General features: G+C 36.3%; 1 protein-coding gene across 2 annotated transcripts in view; it reads right to left on the reverse strand.

Annotated features, from left to right (window-relative positions):
- STK17B (serine/threonine kinase 17b) overlaps positions 1-19506 on the reverse strand; it is a 42640-nt gene that overhangs the window by 17220 nt on the left and 5914 nt on the right. For both annotated transcript variants that reach the window (XM_011997184.1, XM_011997185.1), the window contains 2 exons: positions 11907-12072; positions 5032-5244 (listed from right to left, as the gene is read on the reverse strand). In XM_011997184.1, coding sequence (XP_011852574.1) covers positions 5032-5244; positions 11907-12028 — 335 coding nt within the window. In that variant the 5' untranslated portion in view covers positions 12029-12072. The remainder of the gene's footprint in view (positions 1-5031; positions 5245-11906; positions 12073-19506) is intronic.

Consider the following 19506-nt stretch of genomic DNA (forward strand, 5'->3'; position numbering starts at 1 on the left):
GACGTGTCTCGCTCTGTTGCCCAGGCTGGGGTGCAATGGTGCAATCTCAGCTCACTGCAGTCTCTGCCTCCCAGGTTCACACCATTCTCCTGCCTCAGCTTTCAGAGTAGCTGGAACTACAGGCACCCACCACCATGCCTGGCTAATTTTTTGTATTTTTAGTAGAGATGGGGTTTCACCGTGTTATAGCCAGGAGGGACTCGATCTCCTGACCTCGAGATCCACCCACCTCGGCCTCCCAAAGTGCTGGAATTACAGGTGTGAGCCACCGTGCCCGACCAAAGTTAAGTATTTTTTATAACCAACTTTAATTTGCTCAAAATGCAGCATTAAAAACGTAATATGTCCAATTAGATAATACCTTCCTTCCAGAAGTTTTTTAAAAAGCTTTTTAAAATGTATAGCTATATTTTATTTAATTCTACAAATATGCTTTAAAGACACTTGGTATGGTAAAGTCTTTGTCTCATGGATGGTGGTGATGGAATGACTCAATTATCCTCAAATTTTTTTCCATATGTATAAATAAATCTAATACTACCTTCCAGAAAAGTAAGATTTATATTACTTTCTGAAAAAATGAAAGGCTAAAACAATCATGTAGACTTCATAACTGGCAATGAAATACTTTCCTATGAACTATGTATTAAAATAAAAAATGAAAGATTTTAATAATCATTAAAAGTGACAAGCAGGTTGCAAGAATGAGATTAATTCACAAAAGTAAACTGATTCAAAAAATAGGTTAGGCAGAGGCAAAACAAAACACAAAAGCAAAAAGAGGCTATAGTTGTTCCAAAAGAAAGTTCTAGATTGATTCATATAATTAGCAAATGTAACAAATCAAAAAAGCTTTTTTTTTTTTTTGAGACAAAGTCTCGCTCTGTTGCCCAGGCTGGAGTGCAGTGGTGCAATCTCGGCTCACTGCAACCTCTGCCTCCCAGGTTCAAGCAATTCTCCTGCCTCAGCTTCCCAAGTAGCTGCGACTACAGGCGTGCGCCAACATGCCCGGCTAATTTTTTGTAGTTTTTAGTAGAGATGGGGTTTCACCATGTTAGCCAGAATGGTCTGGATCTGCTGACCTTGTGATCCCCCTGCCTCGGCCTCCCAAAGTGCTGGGATTACAGGTGTGAGCCACCGTGCCTGGCCAAAAATGTACCTTTTAAAAGTGACTGTGTGCTGCTCATATGGAAGGAAATTTGACAACATCTAATACAACTACATATGCATTTACTCTTTGGCCAGCAATCATTCTTCTAGGAATTTACTCTAAAGCTACATCTCCATAATAATTCCCATTCACAGAAGGTCGACTGACTAAAGCAAGATCCAACCATACAACAGAGTACTATCAGCCATTTAAGAAATCAGCCATAATAATAGTTAAAAAGATGCCTATGAACTAATGTAGAATGATTTCTGGAATATATTCTTAAGTAAACAAAAATACAAGGTGCAAAGGAGTATATCTAATATATTACCTTTTCTGTAAGTAAGAATAGTAAATATATACAAGTTTGCTTATATTTGCAAGAAGAAACACATAAAGAATGAGCCAGAATGAATACATGTGGTTACCTATAAAGGTTACCTATAAAGGTTCAGTTGGAAGAGAGCAGAAGGTTCTTCATCACTTCTCACATTCTATATTGCATCTCCCCTCTCTCACAGTGAAAACCCAGGTTCTCAGCAATACTTGCTCGTTCACTTTACCCAACAATACGTACAAAACAGTTTTAGTGTAACAATACTTATACTACTACCAACAGCAAACTACTTAGTACAACTGGTGGACTTGAATTGGAGCTATGAGACTAAATTCACGATTTTGAAAAAATATGACTTCCTAACACTATCCTTAGAAAAGGCCTAAAAATTATGATACTCCATTAAAAGTGAGCACGTCCGACACCCATATTTGGTTTCTAAATGCTATTCCCCGCTTAAAAGAACCAGAACTTCTCAGACAGATGGCTGATTACAGGTCTGGGGCAGGGAAGATAACAAGATGACCCTGGAAATCTTGGTGTGCATAAAGCAAGGGAGTCCTCAAACACTAATGAGATTATATCAAAAGGACATAGGAAGTAGCTTGAAAGGGAACCACTGATAAGCTTGGGACAATTTGAGCATGAAAAAAAGACAGTGGTAGAAACTGATTAGAACTCACTAATTAAAACATAATGGGTTATTTTCCATTAACGTCATGTATTAGATTAATTTTTTAAAAACATGAAATCCACTGAAATATTAAAAAGTGGGAAAGGGAAATCACTAGATGAAAAGTTGTTAAAGAAGATAATATTGGCCAGGTGTGGTGGCTCATGCCTGTAATCCCAGCACTTTGGGAGGCCGAGGTGGGCAGATCACGAGGTCAGGAGATGGGGACCATATTGGCCAACATGGTGAAACCCTGTCTCTACTAACATACAAAAAATTAGCTGGGCGTGGTGGCGCATGCCTGTAATCCCAGCTACTTGGGAGGCTGAGGCAGGGAAATTGCTTGAACCCGGGAGGCGAAGGTTGCAGTGGGCTGAGATTGCACCACTGCACTCCAGCCTGGCAACAGAGCAAGACTCCATCAAAAAAAAAAAAAAAAAAAAAAAAAAAGGTAATATTCACATGGTCTATAAATAGCACAACACAGATTAATTAAAAGGGGAAAATGTTCCTTTACAATAAGGAGAGCTAGAAGACTACATCTTAAGCATGTTCAAAATTAGCAAAATCAGTAATAAAACAACCTGACTTTATTGCCACCTGATGTGATACAATACACATCATCACCCACACCAAATACTTCAGCATAAAAAGGAACATCATAATACCCACAACTTTCAAATGGTTCAGTAAATGTGGCAAAATGCCAACAACTGGTGAATAAAAGTGAAGATTATAAGGATGTTAATTGTACTATTTTTTCAACTTTTCTATATATTTGAAATTGTAAAATAAGAGTTGGGGAAGAAAAAGTGTGTAGGATGATTTGAGGACAGAATTGACTGGGTGATAGTTATCAAAGATTCAGGCCAGGCGCAGTGGCTCATGCCTGTAATCCCAGGACTTTGGGAGGCCAAGGTGGGCGGATCACGAGGTCAGGAGATCGAGACCATCCTGGCTAACATGGTGAAACCCCGTCTCTACTAAAAATACAAAAAACTAGCCGGGCGTGGTGGTGGGTGCCTGTAGTCCCAGCTACTCGGGAGGCTGAGGCAGGAGAACGGCGTGAACCCGGGAGGGGGAGCTTGTAGTGAGCCGAGATCATGCCACTGCACTCCAGTCTGGGTGACAGAGCAAGACTCTGTCTCAAAAAAAAACAAAAACAAAAACAAAAAAAAGATTCCACCATTTTATTTTCACCATATAAAAATTATGCCACACTACTAAAACAACTAAACCTGATTAAATGTTTACCTTCAACTGAGACTACTAAATGTGACAATGCCAGCCCAAAAGCAGAAGGCATAGTAACGAAGCCGAAGTCCTAGCAATAAATTTTGGTGGGTCTTAGTCACTCTGGTAAGAAATTTAACACATTGATCTACTTAAACATTTTCTGAGTGCTTGCTGCATTTCAGCCAGAGGTATAGAGATCAGTAAGTTCTCCCAGTTGACTGGGTAAGGTACCTGGGTCAATTTTCCGGAGTATGAACAAGGTCCATCCATAAAATGTCTCAAATCTTTCCGATGTATTTTGTCGCTGCTGTTTGGATGAACCCCCAAAAGAGGATTTTATGAAAGTAATCAATGTTCTTATGTATATTCATCCTCTAAACCTAGTATTCTACTACTGTTTTTGACAAATGTTAGCTACTTTTGACACACTTCAAACATGCAGATGTTATGCAAGTAGGTAATTTTCAAAGGTCAGCTGAAGAATCTTTGACAAAAGCAATTATAAAATGTATGAAAAATGAAATCATATTGCTAGTATCTTGGCCTTTTCTGCAATTCCGATTTATTTTGAAAGTGCTATATAACACGCCTTAATATGGTTCTGGGAAATGTACACAGTATTCATTCTTAAATGAACTACTTGTCAGTTGAACATTTTGCAAAATCTTCATTTTCATTCACAAGTTGATTCCAGCCAATCTATTTGGTGGAACAAAAACATTAATTTTAAAATAACTAAATACAAAAATAAGGTTAATATACCTTTAAATTTAAAAAGGCAATGATGCAAGTTAGTTACTAAAAAGAATTACTATAGTTAGCAATACGTTTTTTTACTAAAATAAACATTTACCTCTTCGTAGTTTAGCATAAAATAGATTTACCTTATTAAAAACTATTGGCACCTAAGGCATACTAAACATAAATCTAGCTGATCTCTTCCAATTGTCACAGATGTTCAAACGCATTTTACATACTCAGAATAAACGTGTCAGACAACCATGCAGCAAAGGCACTCTGTAAGAGTCACGTGTCAATATACTCGGTAACAAACCAGTTACCTTAACAATCCTCTACCCCTATCACCTGGTGAACTGTAGAATACTGGGGTGTTCTCACTTTTTCACAGACTTGTGGCAAGAGATATATTTACTTCTTATTGCTACAACTAACATAGTGCTTTACACATTACACATACTAAATGTATTTCTTTAACAAACAATGTACTAAGCATAGTTTTATGCCGTTTAACTTTCCATTCTCCTTATTTTCTTGAAGGTATTTTTCAAATAGATGAAGAAAATATACAAATTACTTCAATTCTATCTGCCCATCAGATTGTGTTCCAGAAAAATTTAATCAATCAGCCATTAACAAAATAATGTATATTCCCTTCTCCACAGTCCTCAAATGTTGTGTTTGTCATTTGTTTATTCTGTGCTGTTAGTTTTTGTGTATGTGATTGAGGTTGTACATTTAGTCTTATGAAAATATCTGAATATAAATTAGGTCCCTTTTACATTTTATTAACAGGAATCTTTACAAGTTCTTGTCACACTTTTATCATTCCTATTCTTGATATTTTAATCATCTTATCATACCAATTAAAATAGGTACCATTTAGCATATACTTACTATTCCAATATCAAAATGATTTCACTTGTATTTTCATAGACCTCATGAAGATTAATAACTCGGGGACAAGACTTTGCCAATTCAAGCACAGCAATCTCGTGTAAAATCTCTGCTCGACAATCCTGTCCTCTTCTTCTCTTTTTTAGAAATTTTGCAGCATATTCTTGGCCAGTAGATTTTGATATACATTGTCTAACCACAGCAAATTTTCCTCTGGGGGAAGATGAGAACAATCAATTTTAATTTTTCTGCAGAGAACAAAGTTAGTATAGTACAGATTCTGTTATACCTCCAACTTAAAGTCAATTCTTTGAAATATCTGTGCAATTAGGAACTTATCTTTGTTCTCTAAATTGAATCAAGTATCGTATGTACTTTTATAAAATGTATAGTGCTATCACTTACAAAGGCAAATGGCAAACAATAACAACAGGATAAGACAGAATTACATTTATTCTTCACTATTAAAATGATACATTATCTTGGGAGGCCAAGGCAGGCAGATCACTTGAGGTCAGGAGTTCAAGACCAGCCTGGCCAACATGGCAAAACCCTGTCTCTACTAAAAATACAGAAATTAGCCAGCCGTTGTGGCGCATGCCTGTAATCCCAGCTACACAGGAGGTTGAGGCAGGAGAATCTATTGAACCCGGAAGGCAGAAGTTGCAGTGAGCCAAGATCACGCCACTGCACTCTAGCCTGGGCGACAGAGTGAGACTCTGTCTCAAAAAAAAAAAAAAAAGATACATTATCATTGCAGGGAAATAATCTCATTTGCATACCAACTCAATGCCATGCTCTGCTCTTGGTATAAATTATTGTGTTTAAGTATCACAACAATCCTATATAATAAACGCTCTCCTGTTCTTCACACCTCAGAGAAGATATGTAATTTAGTCAAGGTAAAGATTTAAACTCAGGTCTATTTCCAAAAACTGTACCCTTCATAGGGTATCACATTAACTCTGTAATTAGAATAGCTTACCTTCAATTATAAGAAATTAAAGTGAATGCAAAAAATGGGTATTTGACTTATTTAATTTTATTAGTAGTTTTTCCTTTTAACACAATCAATTTTTACCACCGTCGAAACTTTCTATCACAATTGTCAATTGTTTTAGCAATATATCTCTTAGTAATGCTCAGTAGTCTTTGAAGCCTGTAACAGATAACTAAGGTATATGTGTCCCTCAGAAAATATTCAAAGATACTTCATGATAAACTAAGAAGATAATGGTTATCAACAGCTAGTACAAGCACACCCATTAAGGTCATGTTTATCATTTTAGAAAGAAGTATGCTTTTAGCTCTCTCCAATGGCAGTGCTTAGTAACCTCTGCCAAAATTTAAAGACACCGAAAATTCATTTCTATCGGCATATGTGTGTACTGTAAGTCTACAGTTGCCCAAAATTTATTTTCACAATGGCCTAAAGCTATTCTGAGTCAAGGATTATTTTGGGAAACTAATAAAAGCTATTCTATTGACTGTCTACCCAGAAAAATGTACACAAGCCCTTAAATAGGAAATTTTACATATAATTCCAGAGGGTTTTCAGATCCTAAAGCCCATCCATAAACCTTGTAAGGCTGAGTATATGGGATCTGAAATTAAGAACCTCTACCTTAAATTTTTGAATTACTCTCTGGTTTTTGATACTAACAAATCAGGTATAAATAAAAGATCTTCAGGAAGCAATGTTTGCTCCAGAACTCCTATTGCCCCAATTCCCTTCAATATATTTCTAACACAGTCTATCAGACTCTTAGCATGGAAAACAAAACTTGGTGTCTAGGGGGTACTGGGTGGAAACTGTGGGACTAAATTGCTTGACTGTATTTTACTAGCTATTTGCGAAGGTCAAGATAACAAAGATTCCTACTTTTTATTACCCAAATTTCCTCAAAATTGGTGCTAACGAAAAGTACTGGAAATCAAACTATAATTTCACTCTTCTACATTTATCAAAATATATTAATATATCAACTAAATAAATCTGCATATAAAAACCTGATTCTTTGAAAGCAGTTTTAAGATTTGAGAATGTTTAACTATAAAATATTTTTTCATGGTATGCAGAAGGAATACAAATTGATGGGTTTCAATGAGCACACACACACAAAAATTAGTCCCTTTACTTTATATTCAATCCATTGGTGTTTCATATGTTTTATCCTGGATAAACTCAGTCAGAATAAGATTAAACACCTCATAAATGGAATCGGAGCCCCAAGAATAAACTGTGAAATGTGAAGTCCTAATTTTCTGTTCTAATCACTGTAAAACAATTCCTCCCTTTAAAATAATTTTGTTGGGCCGGGCACGGTGGCTCACGCCTGTAATCCCAGCACTGTGGGAGGCTGAGGTGCGCAGATTCCGAGGTCAGGAGATCAAGACCATCCTGACTAACACGGTGAAATCCCATCTCTACTAAAAATACAAAAAATTAGCCGGGCCTGGTGGCATGTGCCTGTAATCCCAGCTACTCAGGAACCTGAGGCAGGAGAATCACTTGAATCCGGGAGATGGAGGTTGCAGTGAGCCGAGATCGCATCACTGCACTCCAGCCTGGGGGACAGAGCAAGACTCTGTCTCAAAAAAAAAAAAAAAAATTGTTAAAGAAGTGTAACTCACTTGCTTCTATCAATTCTTACTTAGATTTCGAAGCAAAAACTTGTCTAAAACAGGAAGGAAATTTTGGGTTTTATAAAAAAATTCACTTGTAAAATTTAGGAAACAGAAACCAGTTAGCCAAGAAAACTGGGCATCTGAAAAAACAGTTTAAAGTAGCGCTTGTGACAATTCAGTTCTGCAATAATTTTATTATTTATTATATCTACAAGCCAGAATTCTCCCAGAAACAAAGAACAAAATTAAATAACACTTCTTATCTAATCGTTCCAGGTATTACCAAGAGGGTTTTTTGTTTGTTTGTTTGTTTGTTTTTGAGATAGGGTCTCAACTCTTATCACCCAGGCTGGAGTGCAGTGTTAGGATCTCAGCTCACCGCAGCCTCAACCTCCCAGGCTCAGAAGATCCTCTTACTTCAGCCTCCTGTGTAGCTGGGACCACAGGCACGCACCACCACTCCTGGCTAATTTTTTACATAATTTGTACAGACAGTATCTCTCCCTTGGTTGCCCAGGCTGGTTTCAAACTCCTGGGCTCAAGCGATTCTCCTGCCTCAGCCTCCCAAAGTGTTGAAATTTTACAGGCATGAGCCACTGCACCCAGCCCAAGAGGCCTTCTTAAGCAAGTACAGCACTCATTAATCCAGGGCAAAGGTGACCACATGATGTGAATAATGATTTATTTATTTGTCAACATTCACCACTAAGTAAAAGCTCCATGAGGGCAGGGACCATGTCTATCCTAATTATTACAGTAATTATAAAATCTACAGTTCATTAACATATAATAGGAAGTGAAATATCTGTTGAATGAATGCCAGAAATATGTATCCACTATAATACCACATACTGTGCTATTCTGTATCCTGTACTTAAAGTGTTTATATTCCTTAAAAGTTTGAGATTCCAATAAAATTATATATATGTGTGTGTGTGTATATTATATAGTCATTTATATGCTATGAAGGTAGATATTTTTACCATAACTATCAGATGACTTAGGAAAAAAACCCAAATATTTGTTTTCTGTTCTAAAATGCTAATTATAGTTTAAAAGTATAAAAAATGATCTTTAAAATATGTTTCTATACCAAATGTAATTGAAACATTTAAGAAAAGTTAAAGCATTTAAAAATAATCCTTAAGTCATACCCTAAAAAGGCAAGGCTAACTAGATTTCCCAGCAGTGAAAAGGTCTAGTAGTTACCCTTCTGCATTCCCCTTCTGCATTCTAGAATACACAATAAAATGTGAAAGGAGGCGGGAGGGTAAGCCACAAAGGAAGCTGACGTTTATTTCTGAATCTGCCTCACCCTTCTAACCACAAGAAGTCCTATGAAACCTTTGCCTCAGTTGGGGGAGGGGTAGAAAAAACTTACCCAACATGTTAAAAAACAGGAACAATGCAAGTTTTTTGAGAATAGTAAAAAATGAACTGTTAACTTTTACATAATTTCCTTTAGTTTGCTAAAGGAAAATGAATTATTAAACACTAACACTCTGAAATTAAAAAGTTGATTTAGAAAGGTAACTTTCAAAATGTGCAAATCTCAGAAGAAATGATTATGATTCTCATTTCCATTTCACAAAAGTATAGGATATTAAAATTGGTAACAATATTGAAAGAACTTTCAGTACATTCTTGGCAGATGAAAAGTCATGATTTCTAATTTATCAAGATCTAATAATTAAACATATCAATATTTACCATGTGACTCATTAGCCCATATCAATTCAAAAGAAAGATGTTACTTGGTCTCTTTCATAAAGATATTTTAAAATGGGAATTTAGCAATCAATCTAAATTAGTTTTAATCAAATTCTATCATGAGTTTTTGATCTAAAATTCTAAAAACTATGCCTAATTCAACTTTATTTATGATGGCACTTCATTTATAAAGCAATTTAGAATTATTAGTATTGTCCTCAAAGTTTAAATTGTCCAAAGCCCTCAAAGCAAAAATACTTTATAGACTTTTTAGCTCCTATAATGTCCTCAATTTTGAAAAGTTAATTTAAAAAATGTAAGTAAATTTACTCATCAAATAGTAACTCAGAAAAATAGAAAATAAATTGCCTTTTGTTGTGTGTACTGTTCAAGACCTTGCATAATATTCACTTCCCCGTCGCTGAAGCATTCAAACTGAGGCTGGATAACAGTTTGCTGGGGAAATTATAGGAAAGATTGCTGCACTGCATACAAACATTGTATTAGTAAGACCACGGACCACTGAAGTCTTTCCAATGCAGAGATTCTATGGTTCTATGTAAGATATAGGAAACTTAAAAAAAAAGAAAAAAAGAAAAAAAAATCTTTCTTCTTCCTATTATAATGCAAAGTGAAGTAATTAAGATTTAGAAAAATTTCTTAAAAACATTTTAAAAGGTTCTAAAAACTGTATCTTGTAATACACCATCAAAACACCCAAACATTTTGCACATTAAATTAGTATGCCAGGTATTATGAAATGTGCTTTTACATTTAATTCTTGGTCAATGAGTTAGATATTATAATTCTTTTTTTTTTTCTTTTTGAGACAAAGTCTCCCAGTGTTGCCCAAGCTGTAGTGCAGTAGTGTGATATTGGCTCACTGCAATCTTCACCTGCCGGGTTCAAGTGATTCTCCTGCCTCAGCCTCCCCAGTAGCTGGGACTACAAGCACACACAACCATGCCTGGCTAATTTTGTATTTTCAGTAGAGACAGGGTTTCACTACGTTGGCCAGGCTGGTCTCGAACTCCTGACCTCATGGTCCACCCGCCTCAGCCTCCCAAAGTGCTGGGATTACAGGCATGAGTCACCACGCCTGGCCAGATATTACAATTCTTATTTTGCAAAAGAAAGGCTGCATCCAACATCTGCAACGTGAAAAAGCCAGGACTTGCCTCTGCCCTTAAGGTAAAAGGCCACCAAGAATGAAATTACTTTTCATGATTCAGTCAACTTTTCTTTTCACATTGAGATTTTCAAAGATAAAAATCAATCACACTGTTTTGCTGCACATTTATCAACACCAACATGGACTTAGTAAACCATTTAACATACGACAAAACATCTACCTGCAGAACTAAAATCAAACTGAAGATACATAATGATCACCATCTTCCAACCCTTCATGAAGCACCTTTAATTTAAAGCTCAAAAGATGCTGAATGTATAACTTAAATAACTTGGTATATCTTTTATAACTTTACGTATATTAAAATGGTAGTACAGAATGGTTTCATAATATCATGTCACTCTTGGTCATACAGAGTTTATACACTGGTTAAGGGAAAATAATTTGTAAAGGCTTTTACTTATAAAACACTCATTTGTTGTGACATAGAATCAGACTACGAAATATGAATTCATTCTTTCTGTTCAACTTAGGAGATGGGGGGAGAATCTCCCTATTCTTTTTTTTTTTTTTTTTAAGCCAAACACAATATCCTAGGAATTTAAAAAAATATTTCATTTAACAAAAACTTACAGAGCATTGTACTAGGCACTTTACAAATATTAACTAACTTAATTCTCATAACAACCATAAAAGACACAATTACCTTCACCCCTACTTTTCAGATGAGGAAACGACAGCATTAAGAGGTACAGTAGGCAGGGCGCAGGGGCTCACACCTGTTATCTCAGCACTTCGGGAGGCCATGGCCAGAGGATTGCTTGAACTCAGGAGCTGCAGACCAGTCTGGGCAACATGGCGAAACCCTGTCTCTACAAAAAACCAGCCCAGTGTGGTGGTGTGTGCCTGTCGTCCCAGCTACTTAGGAGGCTGAGGTGGGAGATCCCTTGAGCCCAGGAGACAGGAGGTTGCAGTGAGCCAAGAACATGTCACTGCACCCCAGCTTGAGCAACAGAGTGAGATCCCGCCACAAATAAAAATTTAAAAAAAGAGGTACAGTTATTTAGTTGAAGTTACACATCTAGTAAATAGTGGAGTCCAGACTTGAACTCAGCAGTCCACTATGCTGAGCTGCCTCTTCCCATGCACAGCCTCACATAAGGACAGAGACCTCCTATCAGAGGCTCTGAGGCTAGGTAGGATGTATGATGTAAGTTCACTAAACCCTCCTCAGATTTGGTTTTCAAGTCAGTTATGACTAGACCCTGGGTAATAGCAACAGCGATGACAGCTTTCCTTCCTAATCATTGTTAAATAATGATCCCAAAGTGAGTTTTATAGAATTATAAAAACACAAATCCAAAATTTGAATTTAGATGGCATACACATCATATGGTTTTCTTACCTCCCTAGCTCTTTAGATGTAAGCATATAGAAATTATTAAAGTTTTCCATTTTCATTGGAGTTTGAGGAGTTGTAGTTAGCAGGCCTGAAATACTTCGGCAATCAAATCTCCTCCTCGACATGTTAGGTGATTCCTAGGTCTGCTTCTTTAGTCACTTATTTTTACCTATGCAAAAAAAGAGAAGACAGAGAAAAGATGTTATCTCGGGCAGGATGTGCATTACATTACACAGCTCCAAATATAGCTATAAAATACAACTAAAAAAAAAAAAAAGATTTAAAGAGCACATTCTACCCAGGAGGAAAAAACAAAAAGCACACACATAACCCAGTAACACTGTGGCACTTGAACAAAGTTACTGACTTCATTTCAGAATAAAACTACTGTGAAAGTTCTCTCAATTAAAAAAAAATAGTTATGATAAAATTAAAACACCAACAATCACTTAGTTTCATCATAAAACTCCATTCTTTAAAGTTATAGAGGTTTCAGCTGGACACGGTGGTGCACGCCTGTAATCCCAGCACTTTGGGAGGCTGAGGCAGGAGGATCACTTGAGGCCAGAAGTTCAAGACCAGTGCTGGCAACACAGCGAGACTCCATCTCTATGAAAATATTTAAACATTAACTGGGTGTAGTGGCTCGCACCTGTAGTCCCAGCTCCTTGGGAGGCTAAAGCAGAAGCATCACTTGAGCCCAAAAGTTTGAGGTTGCAGTGAGCTATGAATGTGCTACTGCAGTTCAGTTTGGGCAACAGAGCGAGACCTTATCTCATAAATAAATAAATAAATAAATAAAGTTATAGGCTTCACATAATAGGTAATTTAATACAACAAGGTAATAATTATTCATTTTAAACTTACTTTCACATGGCTAAAGAAATTTGGTGGTAAATGCACATACTGTGAGTTATATTACTGATGTGAAGGACTACAAGAAACAGAACTTTTTCCATGGATTGGCTAGTTTCAGTACTAAACTCAGAAACTCTCAAAGGTCTTACGAGTCCCTCCTTTGACAGCACCTAGCACAGAGCCTGCTATGTATGAAGTGCTCAATAATTTTGTTGGAGGAGTGACTAATCTATACATAAAGCTTTATTCTGAAGTTCTGTATCTGAAGCTCATATATATATCTGGAAATTTTTGATGTTTACATGCATTCAGTGTTATCAAAACTATTATGTTAATTGCATTCATAAAACAATAACAGATACTATATTTCAAGACACTTATGACTTACTGCTATGCCTACTTAATAAAATATCAAGTATTATTCTTTTAGCACCCTCCTGCTAAGCATTTGTTCCTTCTCTGTCACCTTTATTTCCTATTTTCTACTTACATGTACTGTTCTTTATCTTCCTAAATTCAAATGCCAACTATATTCTACTTAGCCAAAAAGCAGTGTCATTAGAGTTCAGTGTTTTCAGTTTCTACATTTTCTCTTTTTGGTGTTATTCTCAAATTATGAATGCGTCACTGCAGTTCAGCCTGGGTGACAGATGGAGACTTTGTCTCAAAAAATTAAATTAAATTAAAATTACAGCTTTCACACAACCAGATAGTAAAATTGTTGTCTCTACATCTCTTAGTCTTCGGGGAAACAAAGCTCTAACCAGTTTTGGGGTACATCTCTAGGAGGGTCATAATGTAGCATTCTGAGAATAACCTTTAGACTGAAAGACACCTGGGTCTGAATTCCATTCATCCATCATACCAGCTATGAGACTTTAATTAAATTATTTAACTTTGTTATTGTTATGGGCTGAATTGTGTCCTCCCCTAAATTCCTAAGTTGAAAAACCCTAACCACTGTATCTCATAATGTTACTACCTTTGGAGATGGGGCCTTTAAAAAGGCAATTAAGTTAAAATGAGGTCATTAAAGTGGACCAGTTAGGACACAGACACACACAGGAAAGACTATGTGAACACACTAGGAGAAGACCGCCATCTACAAGACAAGAGGGCAGGACTCAGAAGAAACCAACCCCGCACACACCCTGATCCCAGATTTCTAGCCTCCAGAATTGTTGAGAAAATACACTTCTGTTAAGTCACCTGATCTGTGGCAACACAGTTATTTAAAAAGAAAACAAAACATGTAATATTTCAAATATAAGACAAGGAACACCATATACAAACATTTACTTTCCAATCTTATTACTTGGTCATATTTCATTTAAATTAAGAATAAAACATGTTAGACACAGCCCCTTTATTCCACCCCCAGTTTACACTCCCACTAGCACTGGATGGGACAGTTTATCACTACTTTGACAATACTTGCCCAATTCAGACTTTTAATTTTGGCTATTCTAGCGTGATGAAGGTGAAATGGAATTTTGTTGCGATTTACTTCGCATTTCCCTGTTTATTAGTGAAGAAAGTTTTGACTGTGCTGCCTCTAAAGTATGGATGATAAAAGAATCTATCTTCCAGTGCTGCAAGGATTAAAACGTAAAATATGCCGAACTCACGTCCACTGACACAGGTACAATGCAAGTCACCAGGGCATATCGTTATTGTTCCACAAAACAAAATTAACATTCTACCCAAAAATACTCTCCCTGCAGTTCCCTGCCATTGTTGGATAGCTGTACCATTTCCATGTACAAAATTCTCATCCCAACATAGTCTAAACTTAATTCTTAAAAGCATTTTTGTTTTCTGTTTTAACTATTTGTGTATCTTCTTAGTTCTGATAGTGCTGAGTTTCACTGATTTTTTTCCATTGTTCTGAAAGATCAATATGGGTACCAATTTCTTCATAAGTTCATCTACTTATTGGAAATATACCTACATCATAAGCTGCCTTAGGCATCCATTAAGCATTTCTTAAATTCATTTTCCTTTTATTTACTGCATTGGAACCAATTGTCAGAGCCAAGATATTTTTCCATTTCCTCTCCTTTAGCCAATTTTGCATATAGTGAAGCATGAATGTCACCTTTGTCCACCAAGCCCTCCACAAACATCTGGTTGCCCTTCATATAAGGTACATGCAGGTTATCAGTCAGTTCTCTGTCGCTCCTTCTTGTATCTTCCTAAATTTCCCACCAAATTCTCTTTAACTCCAACAATTCTCAGGCCTTTTCTTGTCTTCTATCACACTTCATATACCTATAACTGATTCTAAATTACCAATACGTCTCACTCCATTTGAAGTCCATTACATAACATTTTATCAGGTTATACCGGTTAAAAAAAATCTTAAGGGATCTGGTAAGTAAATTTATATGCATGTGTATACACGTTTATAGGCACGATTAGATCCTATAAAAAGCGTAATAGAAGGTAAGACACAATTAAGCTTTTAATCACATAGTGCTACTAAAAATAATGGTATCTCACTTATTTTTAAAGATTTTTTTCATTAATTCTCATTATAATAATTGCCATAAGAATTTAGAAGTAGATCAGTGAAGGAAGGAAAAGAAGCAAATGTTAGGCTTGACCTGGGCCTTCACTTACTTGAATGCAGAAAGCAAGTGTGACGTGAACAAAAGCAAGACTATGTCTACAAACCTCTAGCTCTATTTTAAAAAGTATTTATCATGATATTTATTTCAAAATTATCAAATAAGTTTTTAAAAAATAGAGTATATAATAATAAAGACATTTAGAAAATCAAATTGTCTGTTTTGATTCCTTCATTAGCTCCCCAGTAGAAGCAGCTTTCAAGTACTTACAGCATGACACATAAAGGCCTCTGAGGCCAAGTATACACCAGCTACATTTCCTGAGGCACTCATATTTCATATTTTGTCACCACATCTTTGTTATACTTCTTTGCTTGAAAAAGCCTTTCTACTTTCCTTAAATGGCTAACTCTTCTTACACATCCTTCATAACTCAACACAGAATGGCCTCTCCCCCAGGAAGCTTTGCCTAAAAACCACAGGTTGATTTAAATGCTTCTCCTTTATGCTTCAAATAAGAAGACCCTTGGCATACTTCCTTACCTCAAAATGTAACATGTTAGATTACAGTTCTGTTCAGTGTTTAAAGGGCAGCATCCTTTTACTTTTGTGCCTAAGCAACCAGCATGGTATCTGCCATCCGGTAGGAATTTAAAAAATGTTTGATAAACTGAATTGTCAGAATTATCAGATAGAGCAAAAAGAAACTGTACGTACATCTCATGTCTTTGAGGGATTAGGAGAACTTGAGATCCATCTTGAATTTACAGTACTGGACCTCTGAATGCAGCTAGTCTCTGCTTAATTCAGTATTTGGACAAATGAAGTAACTATTTTAAATTGCACTTACAAAATGTCAGTTCTAAACAGGTAGCCACAAAGTCTGGACACACAGATAAACTGATTTTGTCATATACTATAACGTAATGCCAATAGACCTTTTGTTTTTCCACTGTTTCCAGACAAGGCGGCTACTTGTTTTTAACACAAGCTATTAATACAAATACCTACTGCAGTTAAGAACATCACTGTTTTAGGAGCCACCACAAATCAGGAAATTCAGGTAAGTGTCCTATCAAGATTTATCACTGATAAGTCTAGATCTTCACGAAGTAAATTGGAAAGGCGATAGGAAGCAAAGTAAGCCCCAAGATTGTAAGGGAAGCAACTCCTTTCTACATAGGCGTTTAAGGCATTTACTGCTAGCAAGCTTTCCCTAGGAAACCGAAAAAGAGATTTAGCGTCCATCAAAAGTAAAGGAAGAACTTTCACCTGGTGTGGCAGAAGTATTTGTTTTTAATTAGTCACTGATTAGAAGTATTGGTATCAAGACGGAAATTATCATGATTTTCAATTTCAAGGAAGAGATTCCTTATGTGTATTCTGCTAACAGGTTTTGTTTTTAAAAATATTTTGAACAGAAAATATAATTCATAAATTTAATCCTCTAAAAATGACAATAGAAAGTCAGCTAACCTAACTCTAATCCAACTATTCTAGTATATACTATCCAAGGGCTGAAGAGTCAGGTAATGACTCCTAGGCCTGATTCTGTGCCAAGACCCTAAGGCCTAATGCTGTGTCTTCCCACCTCCAGAAAAAGAATTAAACCCTGTAATTGTGAACCAGGACAAGACGTTGAAAAACGGAAATAGAGTAGGTGATGCGGGGGTGGGCAACAAATGCATGGTGCTTGTCATTCACAAGATGGAAAATTAGGTTTCTGTTGTAAAATATTGTTTACTTAACAGCACCGCTGAAGTACTATTTATTCAGTAACTATTACAATGCAAAATGGAATCTGATCCTTTAAGAATTAAAGAGGAAATTACCATCTCACTGTTAAAATTTTTCAATGCTTAGAGTATCACTACACACTTTTGGAGTAATTGCAAAGGGTCAGGGATGAACCAAAATATAATGCATATAAATATTAAAAGAAACTAATATACATCTTTTAAATGGCACTGAAGTTTGAGGTTAAATGTTCTGGGAAAAGGATAATAAAAAACTTTTAATTAAGTATGCCTTGAAAATTGCAACATTACAACATAGTTAGATAAAAATACGTGTTTGTAACTTTGTAAGAACATTTCTTAATTGAAATATTCAAAGAAATAGCCTTTGATAACAGTCCAGCATAGAATACAAACTACAGTACTTAAACATAAAATCACTGAATTTTGTCATCAATATGATGAAAAACTAAAGCAACTGACATTTGAAGTTTTCCTAAGTGGAAAGGTAGCAGATAAATGATTGCTAATGTTTTTGACAAAACAAATACCCATACAGTGCAAAAGATTACTTTACAAAAAGAAGAATCAATCAGTATCCTTGAAAAGTAGTAAGCCTAGGAATACCATTCTTTTTTATTTTATTTTATTTTATTTTATTTGAGACAGAGTCTCGCTCTGTCGCCCAGGCTGGAGTGCAGTGGCACGATCTCCGCTCACTGCAACCTCCGCTTCCCGAGTCAAGCAACTCTTCTGCCTCAGCCTCCTGAGTAGCTGGGACTACAGGCACGCGCCACAATGCCCAGCTAATTTTTGTATTTTTAGTACAGACGGGGTTTCACCATATTGGTCAGGCTGGTCTCGAACTCCTGACCTCATGATCCGCGCGCCTCGGTCTCCCAAAGTGCTGGGATTACAGGCGTGAGCCACTGCGCCCGGCCAGAATACTATTCTTAACTGACAATCTTACACACAGAAAATGTGAATTACAATATACTATGCATGCAATTTGGGGACAATTTAAGGATTAAGTGAAAGTGTCATTAACTGATTTCCTTGATTTCTGGTGTCTCTAAAATTAAAACAAAAATATTTTGATAAGGAAATTCTCCCTTATAATTATCAAAGAGCTTTAAAACATGTTAAAATGTTCACTTAACAGCAGTAAAACAGTGCAAGCTTAAAAATAAAATTATCTGACTAGAAACGTCCGCCATAAAAATGCTTGTATCTTTTTCAAATTTGTTACTCATATCCTAACACAGCGATTAGTCAAGCCTCCTACTTCCTAAAAACGGATTCTATCTTAACCAAATTGTAATTCACCAATCAATGATCCCAAGATAAACTGCAACCATTCTATCCACACACAAAAAAGGATGGTCTCCAATTACAGAAATTCTACTTTTAAAAAGTCTTGCCAGGTAAGCAAATATATTTCACCTCAATTTTGGATCCCTACTTTAGAAAAAAGTGATCTAAAATGTACAATATGTATCTCAAAAATAAAACATCTATTCATGCCTCCAATTATTAAGACACTAGAAAAAAATTTAATTGAGCATCTGCTTCGAGGAGGAGGATCCGACGGAGATGAGTGTAAAACTTTTGCACTGCTTCTATGGACCAGTTTTTTTTAAAAAAAAAAATACACAATCCTACGGGTATACGGTCTAATATTTATAAAATGAGCACTTGTTGAAAATTACTTCTGAGCAGTTCACCATAAAACTAAAAAAGTGTTATCAATGAGAAAGTACGTTTATTATATTTTCCTTTAATAAAATTGTGCTGCTGGGTTCAAAAACGCTGCCACTCATTTCTACAGGGCTACGCTGTCTCCGCGCAGACATTCTCATAGACTTGAAAACGTAAAGTGGCCACACGTCACACACGTCAAACGTCCCTCGCAAGGTTCAGCTTATCATTAGCACCACAGATGTAAACATTACGTCGACAAAACAATCGGTGAATGTGATACACAGTCCTCATGTGTTTAAATATTAGTGAAATCTGATCAGTATTATGGTTTTAAAAACGTATTTTGTTTCTTAATTCCAATTTCCAAATTGATGTCAGAGTGCCTCCAGTCCAGACAGAAACTAATGCCAGCTACCAGCTGCTATAAAGCCTCTTTCAACTTTGTCTCTACTCCCTCGGAGGGAATTCAAATGAAACGCTTTTCCCTACAATAAAACAAAGAGCCTGGGTAAATGTCAAAAATCGTTGGCATCCAGTAGTCGTATAGTTTGAGGATGAGTCGTGCACACTAAGTGGGTTACAAGGCATCAAAGTAAAAATCAGATCGCTGAAAAAATCACGGAAACAGCTGTAGCCCGTCTTGCTCTCTCGCTGGTTTTAAAACACTGTTCCCAAGCAGTAACTGAAAACGTCCCACAAGATGAGCACGAACTTTCTCTAGACTAAAGACAGCTGGGA

This window comes from Mandrillus leucophaeus, unplaced genomic scaffold (genome assembly GCF_000951045.1).
Source record: "Mandrillus leucophaeus isolate KB7577 unplaced genomic scaffold, Mleu.le_1.0 Scaffold532, whole genome shotgun sequence".
Taxonomy (NCBI): Eukaryota; Metazoa; Chordata; class Mammalia; order Primates; family Cercopithecidae; genus Mandrillus; species Mandrillus leucophaeus.